This window comes from Corvus hawaiiensis, chromosome 17, assembly GCF_020740725.1.
Source record: "Corvus hawaiiensis isolate bCorHaw1 chromosome 17, bCorHaw1.pri.cur, whole genome shotgun sequence".
Taxonomy (NCBI): domain Eukaryota; kingdom Metazoa; phylum Chordata; class Aves; order Passeriformes; family Corvidae; genus Corvus; species Corvus hawaiiensis.
In genome coordinates this window covers 5,632,673-5,642,931 of record NC_063229.1, presented here as the reverse complement: position 1 = coordinate 5,642,931, position 10,259 = coordinate 5,632,673, and the positions used below count along the sequence as shown (strand labels likewise).

The window sequence follows — 10,259 nt, the reverse complement described above, 5'->3', positions numbered from 1 at the left end:
GGGGGCAGGACACCCGCGCATGCGTGCGGCCGGAGCGTTGCTAGGGCGGAGCGCGCGTGGTGACGGCGGCACGGCGGGGCCGCGGTGGGGACCGGCGGGCGCAGCGCCGGCGCTTGTCCGCTGCCCCCCAGAGCCCTCCGGCAAGCCCGGGGGAGCCTATGGAGAGCGGCCCGCGCACTGCCATAGTGTTCAACGCCTCCAAGGGCGAGAGCTTCACGCCGGCCGGCGGCTACAAGGCCCTGCGGAAGAGGCTGCGCGGCAGCTGGAAGGTGCAGAGGTGAGGGGCGGCTCGCGGGGACACGCAGAGGCCCCGGCGGGGGTGTGCGGGCCGCGCTGGGTACCCGAGTGGCCTTGGGGATGTATCTCGTGAGCTGAGGTCGCTCTCTCGCGTTGATTGCGCCCTGTTGCATCTTCTGCCGCTGTGGGATGTTGTGCGTGGTTCTTTGGAGCTACAGCTGTCTCAGCTGTGGCGGAGATGCAGTGTAAGTTGTAAGGATGAAGCGCCTCATACAGATTTGTGAGTCTGTCTCGATCTGGAGTTTGGGACAAAAAGAAAACAGCCCCGGTGCAGGTGATACTGTTTATCTGGCCGCTGCAAGATGGCACGGCATGAACTGTTTGGGAGAGGCTCAGGCTGGATATCAGGGAAAGGTTCTTCCCCCAGAGGGTGCTGGGCACTGCCCAGGCTCCCCAGGGAATGGGCACGGCCCCGAGGCTGCCAGAGCTCCAGGAGCGTTTGGACAGCGCTGCCAGGGATGCCCAGGGGGGGGTTGTTGGGGTGTCTGTGCAGGGCCAGGAGCTGGGCTGGATGATCCTGTGGGTCTCTCCAGCTCAGCTTCTTCTATGAAATGTGCCCAGACCAAAAAGAAAAAGAAAAAAATAATAGGAAGCTCCTCAGGTGCAAAGTTCAATAGCAGCTGTGACAGTTTGCAGCAGCTCTGGAACTGCCACGGTGCCTTGTCAGAGGAGTGTCACTGTTTAGCTGGTTGACATTTATAAGGATTATTTTTGCTCAAGTTGTCAACTTTAAACCCAGATAAAAGGATGCGAACTGACTGAAGTGGTTTGCTTTGTGTTCATTTGCCAGTCCTTTAAAAAAAATAAAAGGAAAAAGTTGTGGTTCAGGGCTATATCCAAGAATCATGTGTGTCTTTATTAATCTATTCATAGCTTGAAAGATGAGATCACATCTGAGAGACTGTTTGGGGTGAAATTGTGGATTACAGCAGGACCAAGAGAGAAGTTCAGTGCTGATGAGGTAAAAAGTCAATAATTGTTTTCAAGTTAATTATGTTTTAAAATTTGCTGAAGTAGAAAAGGGCAAGACAGAAGAATTTGCTGTAATGCTGCTTTAAATGAATTAATATAAATTGAAATTTGATGTTTTTCTCATAGGATCAAGTTAAATGCAGGTAGTCAAAATCATTTACCTTCCCTCATCTCAATATAACTTCATGCAGTTTTGTGTGTAGTTTCTCATGTTTGGTTTTTTTTTTCTGGATCTGTGTTGTTTTCTAGTTTTCCGTTCTGAAGAAATTCCTGGAGGATGGTGGGGCCATCCTGGTGATGCTGAGAGAAGGTGGAGAGTCCCAGAATGGCACAAATATTAACTTTTTGTTAGAAGAATATGGGATCATTTTCAATAATGGTAATGGGGCTCACTGCTGCCTTTTATTCATCAATTTGCAGCAAAATTGAAAGAGCAAGGTTCAGCCTTTGTGGATACAAGCCAAGCAGATCTTTCTCACAAAGTATCTTTTGATCTAAAAGATGTTTTTTCTCTAAATCTGCATGCACGTGGCAGGGTAATACTGGAGCACAGCAAAGGCTTTCCATGGACAGAGTACCTGGACAACTCGGCCATCTCCATTCCTTTGCTGTAGCTGTTAGTTTTAATTTACTAGAAAAATTAATTCTAGTGAAATTTCTTGATTCAAAAGCCTTTAAGATATTTTCCACACATTTTAAAGGTTTGACTCACTTCATGCTCATCCTGAATAAGAAGTGGCACTTTTCTTTATCAGACCAACAAAATGTCATTCATTAGTTTTGTGCTGCCAATGGGGAAAAAACCCCCAACAACCCAAGGCAACTGTGTCTCAGTGTACATAAAATATTTTGGGTCTTTGGTGGCTTTTCTCAACTGTGCCTTTTTTTTGCATCAATCAGATTCGATTCATCAAGTGTTTGGAAGATGTATTAAAAAAAATCAGCCTGTAAAAGCTGATACAGGCTGTTTTAACTGGACCATCTTTTGCCTCTTCTGCTTTGCAGAAGATGGACATGTGCTTACTTTTTGTATTTTTATTTGAATTTGCAAAGGTATTCCTGTCCTAAATCTGTTTTGTCCAAAAGGAAACAGTAGTGAAGGCTGATTTCAATTCTTTTGGGATCCAAATGCCGGCTTTGTGCTGTTAGAAGCAAACACCCAGGGAATCCAAGAACTAAACTAATTTTTCTTTGCTAAATATAACACACTGATCAGCTAAGGTGTGACTTTCTGTATTTTTTTCTTGTTTCAAGATGCTGTAGTACGGAATGTGTATTACAAGTACCACCACCCAAAGGAAGCACTAATTTCTGATGGAGTTTTGAACAGGTAAGTATTTGGGGTACATGAATCCTCACAGTAAACTCTTGTCATCTGGATTGTTTTCAGCAAGGTTTGTTTTTCAATATCTCATAGGGGAATCAGTGAAGCTGCAAAGAAAACAGTGCTTGAGACAACAGATGAAGATGGAAGGGGCCATGACTCACAGTGAGTGTTTTCTGTGAGGAAACTGATGTGAAAATACGTAGAATGCCTCAGAACTGGCAGGTTTGTGATTAGCAGCAGTACACTGTGCTTATGGTGAGGTTTTCTAATGCATTTCTTATGTTCTTATGCTTCTTAGGTTATATCTGGAAAGGGGAATCTGTTTAGTAGAGCTTGGTAACCTCTGAAGGAGCAGGAGGGATAGGTTTGGAAAGGAATTACTGTTCTCATGACCAGATCTTTTTAGCCTCTAGTCTGTGGGTTTGATTTGGAGTTCTGTGACTCTGTCCAGCCTGCCTGATGCATGCAGGTGCTTATGGAGTTTCTGTATTTCCTGCAGAGCTCTCACCTTTGTTTATCCTTTTGGAGCCACACTGAATGTGATGAAGCCAGCAGTGGCAATTCTGTCCACAGGGTCCGTCTGCTTCCCTCTCAACAGGCCTATCCTGGCTTTCTATCAGCATGAGGTATGAGCTGCCTGGGGCACTCCCTGCATTCCCCCTGCCCCACACAAAAACTGTGAGTGGATGTTTTGGGGATACTTACAAACCCACCTCAATTTTTGATGCATCTGCAAACTCCAGATGAGCCCTGTGACTTCTTATTCTTTTTATAGTAAACTTCTTTGCATGGGGTTCAGAGGAGAGTTAATGAGCTGGTCAGCAAAGATTACCTATTTTTTGGTTGACTGGTGGATATCTTTAGTTCTTTAAAGTTTTGGGATTTTTTTCCACTGTTTTAGTAATAGTTTATTAAATAAAATTATCCTTAGCTTTGTAAGTACACCATATTGAATGAAGGAAGAGGCCTGTCGCCTCAGAACCAGTAGATTTTTCGTATATTGTCTTGCTCATCCAACCCTGTTAATTTACAGAAATAAATTCAGAAATCTAGTCATAGTCAATGGTTACAAGCACAGGATTGATATTAAGTTAACACAGTTTTTTACTATGTAGACAAGTAAAGCAGTGCAAAAACAATTACCTCTAAAACTGCTTTGGAAGGAATTTTTGTTATATTGTATTCTTTGTTGGTAGAGTAAAGGTGGAAAGATGGCAGCGCTGGGATCTTCCCACATGTTCAATGACCAGTATTTAGATAAAGAAGAAAATGGTAAGATCATGGTAAGTTGGAGTTTTTTGGGAGTTGTTTTTTTTTCTTTAAAAACACCCTAGTGGGTCTTCACAACGTTTGCAATGCACTCCAGGCTCATCTTCATTTTAGAGTAAGACAGCTATGAAATGGATTCAGTATAGGGATTCTAAGCCAATACTAATGGATATTCTTTGATTTATTATCTTATTTTTAATCTTTTTCATGGCATGTTATTTAATAGATTTAATACGAATATTTAAGCATAGTATGAGATTATTTGGATTCTCCTGAAATTAATTGAGTTTTGCCCTTCTCCAGGATGTGCTTTTCCAGTGGCTCACAACATCAGATATCCACTTAAACCAGATGGATATGGAGGACCCCGAGGTAAGAGAGATCCATCACGAGGAGGTAAAGAACAGTGTGATCTGGCAGCACCAGTTTTGGTGTACCATGTATTTAGCAGAGTGGTTAACAGCCAGATGGGTGCTGCTGTTGTTGCAGTACCTTTATTCATGGTCTAAGATTGAGTAGACAGATGGCTTAGGTGTAAAAGATAATGGTATCACTCAGCCTTAGATTGCTCTTCGTTATCAGATAGGATTTGTGAAAGTCTCTCTCAATTTGCCCATGTTTAAGAGATTTACTGCTCCAGTGTAATGAGTTTTTTCACTCTGAGCCCTCAGACAGGAGGAGCGTGCAGGAAGGAAAGGCAGATTTTCGGTATGTGAGTAGGGATCAACGTTTGTGTCAGCTTTAGTTGTATACAAATGCCATTTTTATTTGGAAATATCTTTATGTGGTAAAGTTGTATACTCTGTGTGCATAAAAGAACAACAGTTTTGCATGGTTGTTTAGTAAGCTGGCTGTTCTAATTTTAAAGAATTAACAGAAATCCAGATGAAACATCCATGTGTTGGGTAGCTTTACAGCTGAGAGAAGAGTTGGCACAATTACTGATCTAGTGAGCTGCACTGCAAAGGGCCATACCTGATAAAGAGTGAAGTAATAACTTGTAGGTGAGATTTTATGTGAGATAGAAACTAGAAAGAGGCTATGGGAATGGGTTGGCCGTTTCAAATGACAGGGATGTGTACCTGTGTGTTCAGATTTCAGACTACACCGTGCTCCCCGACACAGCCGCGCTCTCTGAGCAGCTGCGAGTCTGCCTGCAGGAAGGAGATGAGAACCCAAGAGACTTCACAAAGCTGTTTGATACATCCCTTTATCAGCTGGACACAACTGCCCTCCCTTCAGTTATCAAGTCAGCATCTGTAATTTTCTTATTATTTATTTATTCCATTCTGTGTTCTGCATTTTCTGTTTGTGTTCAACTGTGTCTCCTTAAGAGCAGGAAGGACTGAGCTGTGGGCAGCATTTTGAATATGGATATACCAGAGGATGGATTTGTACAGTGTGGCAATGATGTTTTCTCTTGCTGCTTGTCTTAGCTGTAGTTTCTGGCCTTCTTCTCTCCGTTTTTTTCTGACTACACGAGATTCATTGATCTAATGTTTTTAGAACTGTCTGCAGTGAAGTTGGGCACTTTCTGGAGTGATAGCTGAGAGCTGCTCATTTCCCCACTTGAAGTAATGAATTACTTGGCATTTACTGAAAGCTGCATTTCAGTCGCCTTTGCATTTCCCAATAATTGTGTTTTGAGGTTTATCAGCTGCTCAGTTTTCCCAGTTTGTGTCACTATCAGCTTTGTCCATCATAACTCCCCTGTTACCCAGATCATGTCTGAACACTTGAGTAGTGGCCGCTTAACACAGATTCCATGAAACTCCACTCTGCTGTGGACACTCTTCCTTCTTACTCTGTATTTCTTGTATTTTCACTAGTTGTGAATTCACAGTAGGATCTCCCTTCTGATCCCACCATAACAAATTTTTTTTTCAAAAATAAATTTTGGTTATTGACTTCCTTACAAACATTTTTGAAATCCCAGTTCTGCTTTTTTGTGCTGGATCACTTTTTGTTCATCCATGTTCATCCTGCTAAAAGTCAATTGAAGAATTGAGCTGTGATTTTTTTTTGATCATCTGATATATCCAGCTATCATTATCTTCCTCTGTCACAATTTTAATTTTCTCACTGTAGAAGTTGTTTATTACTGATCTGTAGTTCTCTGAGGTCCTTCTAATATGGACATCCCATTTTTTTTTGTGCTGTTACAGTGCAAAACTTTGATGCTGGTGTGTTCACAAAAATCCATCTCTGTAGCCTGCAAGTGGAAATAGATGTTGTATCATTTTTTCTCGCATACTTTGAATTTTTCTGTGCTGTAGAGCTTATGAAGAACTGAATGTGAAACATGAACCCCTTCGACTCATTCAGCCTGAATTTGAGAGTCCACTACCTGTCCTCCAGCCAGCTGTGAGTAATTTTGCTTGTACAGTACAGGGAGAACCCTTCTCCATGAAAGTTGAACTTGAGAATCTTGGAGGTCTTTTCCAACCTTAATGAGTCTCTGCTTCATTTGTTTCATGCAAAACCTCTGTGTGTCATTTCCATACTTCTGTAAAAAAAGCAGTGAGAAATACTGTAGTAATCATTAATCACTGGGGAGTTGAATACACTACAGGGACCATCTTTTAGAAAGAGCACTTATTTACACTTCTAATTTTTATTAAAAGAGCTTCAAAATGTAGTGTGTGGTACCAAAACAGAATCCTTGTGTGATAAGCTTTTGGTTGAGTAGCTGCTCCCAGTCCTGTGAGGTGCTGGCTCAGCCTTCCCTGTGAAAACAGGATGTGGTATTTCAGAAGACAGTGGTGGTGTAAGTACTGCACTGAGTGCTGCCAGGGAGGAGCCAGTCTGTCCTGCTCTGCTTCCATCTCCCAGACCCTCAGGAAAGGCAGAAAGTGGAGCACTGGTCTTTTACAGCAGGAGCTGATCAAACTTTTACCAGCAGAGATTTGGGCTGACAACAACAACACGAGCTGTGGTGGTGTCAGACTCATTTCAGAAAGCAGGAATCTCTGAGTATCTGAATTTTGCCATCATTGTTCCATCCTTCTTTACCCTGGCCATTGAGATTGCTGGGATCCTTATAGCTGCAGGATTGCAACTGAAAGTGGTGTCTCATGCACTGCTTTTTACAAACCCAAGTCCAACTTGTGACATAAATGGTGCCTGCATGAATCAGAAGATACTCTGACCAGAACTGATGTCAATATCTTTTCAGGGTGATCTGTTATGGCCAATTTAGTTCCTCAGCCCTCAGCCATCACCTGGGTCTCATGGAGCAAAACTGAAACTGCAAATAAGAATGTCTAGTTGTGATGCTGGGTGATAATTCTGGCACCCTTGTGACTAAACTCTTTTGGAATGTTCAGTTATTTTTACAAAGTAAGAATGGAATTTTCAAATGGTGCCCCTTTGTTCAGTGGGCTTTGGAGTTGCTTATGGCTTTTTAAAAGGTTTGTTCAAGTCCAGTAAAAGTTCAAAACTGTTGTCTTAGAGATCTGTAAAGTGTAAGAAAAATATGTGGCAATCAACCATGCTGCTTTTTCTCTTCAAGGTTTTTCCACCTGCTTTCAGAGAATTGCCTCCTCCCGCTCTGGAACTGTTTGACTTGGATGAAACTTTTTCCTCTGAGAAAGCACGTCTTGCAGAGCTCACAAACAAATGTAAGTGGAGCAGATTGTTTGCACATTTATATAAAAAGTCCAAATTTTTAGAGGAAAATTGTTATATTTAATTTTAAAGCATGGACCTCATTTGGGAAGATCTATTGCTCTCATCCTGATCCAAGAAATTGAAAAGCTTTGGAAATGGATAGTGTGACTTTATGTACCATGACATTATATTTTGTCTGTTACATGACATTTTATCCTGCTTCTGCCTGCTGTTTCCTATATTGTGCATAAATTGCTTTGGGCACTCTTGCTGATGAATTTCACATCCTTTTTATGCTTTGAAGTTAAAACGTTAGGATTATTCTAAACACCTAAGGAAGATGAGCAGGTACTGGCTGCAGGAATACATCATGGCTGGTCCACTGAGCTTGGTTATAGGACTGAACCTCCCCGAATGCCAACAGCAAATGGAGATTCAGAGCAGTTTTTGGCCAGCTGCTCCAGATGTGTGTGATACTCACCTGCCTTCCATCTGGGCTCTTGTTTAGGCACTGATGATGACCTGGAGTTTTACGTGCGGAAATGCGGCGATATCCTGGGCGTGACGAGTGAACTCCCAAAGGACAAGCAAGATGCCAAATATATCCTGGAGCACATCTTCTTCCAAGTGGTTGAGTTTAAGAAACTGAATCAGGTATTTTTATAAAAAGTACAATGAGTAGCTGTAGTAGCAGCAGTGAGGGTGGTGTGTCATTGTAGCAGCTACACTTGTCACAGGCGAGAGGTGCAGTGATGTAAGACATTAGTTGTGCAATAAATGAGACCAGTGAAGTGTGATCCAGAGTACTTACGACTGTTAATCTCTATAAAACATGTAGTGCTCAATTTATTAAGTCTCTCATTTATTTTAATTGAGGGATTAGTACATGCAAGTGTAGCTTGTAATTTCAACTAAATCCAGTTGATTGCTGGTGCCTGAGTGAGAGCAGTGAGGCCTCAGGAGTGCTCACAGCTCTGGCCAGTGCTGCAGTGCAGAGGTGACACCAGCACTGTTCCTCAGCAGCTGTACTGAAACACAGCTGTGCTGAAATAGTTCCTCATAGTAGATTTGATGCTTCAAAGTGTGTTTGGAGCATATTGGCAGAGCAGCAGTTTGTGCTAGCAAGAATTGCCTGTTTCACACATAATCTAGCTAAGCCAAAAATCTTACAGTTCTATCCTGTTGTTAAAACTCATTTTCCTTCTTTTTTTTTTTTCTTTCTCTTCCCTCACTTTAAGGAACACGACACTGACCCAAGTGAAGCTGGATTCCAGAACAGTACCTGAGACCTGGCTTTCCCCAGTTTGAGAAAGACCTTTTAGTGAAAATATATTTTTCCATTTTTAAAGCCTCTCCTTTCAGTATATTGATTAGGACTGTCTCAGTAGTTCACTGAATACTTGGATCATTTATATGTGGTAGTTCAGATAATTAATGCCTTCTGGGGAACTGCTTGTATTTCACAAGCACTTTCCAAAGAATTTCTTATTTTTCTACTTCTTTATTGAAAATGTAATTTTTTAATATATTAAAAAAATAATATACGAAGAAAATGTGTTTTGGGTCCTTCTTTCTGGCTCCAGCATTTATTTTCTTGTAGTTAAGTCTTACTGTTGGTTCTCCTGGTGTACATGAGGTCCTTAATTGCACTGTGAGAGGGGTTGTTATTTTGGTTTGTGAACTGAGGACAAAAAATAGAGCCATGATTCTAACAGGAGCTGCTGAAAATACATTTATCACCCTCGGGCAGCCTCCTTTTGTCTCTCTGCCAAAGAGAACTAAGGAGAGGTGAGTTTGCTATTGTAGAAGAAGAAATACTTTCCTAAGGGGAGGATTTGAAATTAAGCAGTAATGACATTGTTGCAGATCACTGCCTCATATCAGACTGGAACTACGTAATTTAAAAAAGAGAGGACAGCACATGGATGAAAACCTTAAGATTTAATGGATCATTATTAAGAAACTTTGATACTGCACAGAAACTCAGGAATATTTTTACTTCCAGTTATTTGATATCTAGCCCACTCCCTGAGGTGGTGAGTTCAGTAATGTGCAGGAGTGGAAATTCAGGTTAAATTCATTGACCGTGAAATGTTGAAGCTCAGTGCACAGCAAAAATAGAGACAAGGAGATCAGTGGTGAGAAGAAAACATTTGTCAACATCATCAACACCACATCTCTATTGCAAGGACTTTTTTTATATTAATGTGGTGAAATTGCATTATAAAGCCTTTGTTTGGCTGTCAATCTGACACTCAAATTGTTAAACATAAATTCTTCCCCCACTCAGGCCTTCCATGACTTCTGTGCTTTACCTTGCTCTTCCATGGTTTTTAAAATCAAAGCTGTTTTTTGGGAGAAATCTGTTCATCTTTTATCCCCCAAAAACATCTTTTTATTTTACATTTCTTCATGCTTCACATATCCTCTTGGCACAGGTTTTTCTAAAGGAGGTGCCCCAAAGCCCCTGCCACGTTCCTGCCCCGTTGAGATGCGCTAATATAAATGTTAGCAGAAGTGGTTGTCTCTTCTGCTACAGACATTCCCTTTTCTCAGCAGAATGTTGGAAATTTTTCATTTCTTCCTCTGTTTGCCTTTAAGTCACCCAGAGCACTTTGTACATTCCAGCTACAGATTTACACAACAAGCTTAATCTCTTCTCCTGTGTGGTATCAATACCAATCAGCCAGCACAGACTGCAGCTGAACCAAGTCCCCGAGTGCTCCTCTTGCTAATTATAGCTCTGGTTTGTACTCGTCTGGGGTGTTTATACTTCAAACTGTAA

At 41.7% G+C, this 10,259-nt stretch overlaps 1 protein-coding gene across 1 annotated transcript; it reads left to right on the top strand.

Moving 5' to 3' along the window:
* The first annotated feature begins 50 nt into the window (after positions 1-50).
* Positions 51-9,022, top strand: IFT52 (intraflagellar transport 52). Its single transcript, XM_048322152.1, has 13 exons — positions 51-277; positions 1,171-1,258; positions 1,519-1,648; positions 2,524-2,599; positions 2,687-2,758; positions 3,096-3,222; positions 3,793-3,879; positions 4,169-4,237; positions 4,960-5,114; positions 6,142-6,229; positions 7,377-7,485; positions 7,983-8,128; positions 8,713-9,022. Exons 1-13 carry the CDS (start codon positions 159-161, stop codon positions 8,758-8,760), a joined length of 1,314 nt encoding a protein of 437 aa, XP_048178109.1. The 5' UTR covers positions 51-158; the 3' UTR covers positions 8,761-9,022.
* Positions 9,023-10,259: the final 1,237 nt, after the last annotated feature.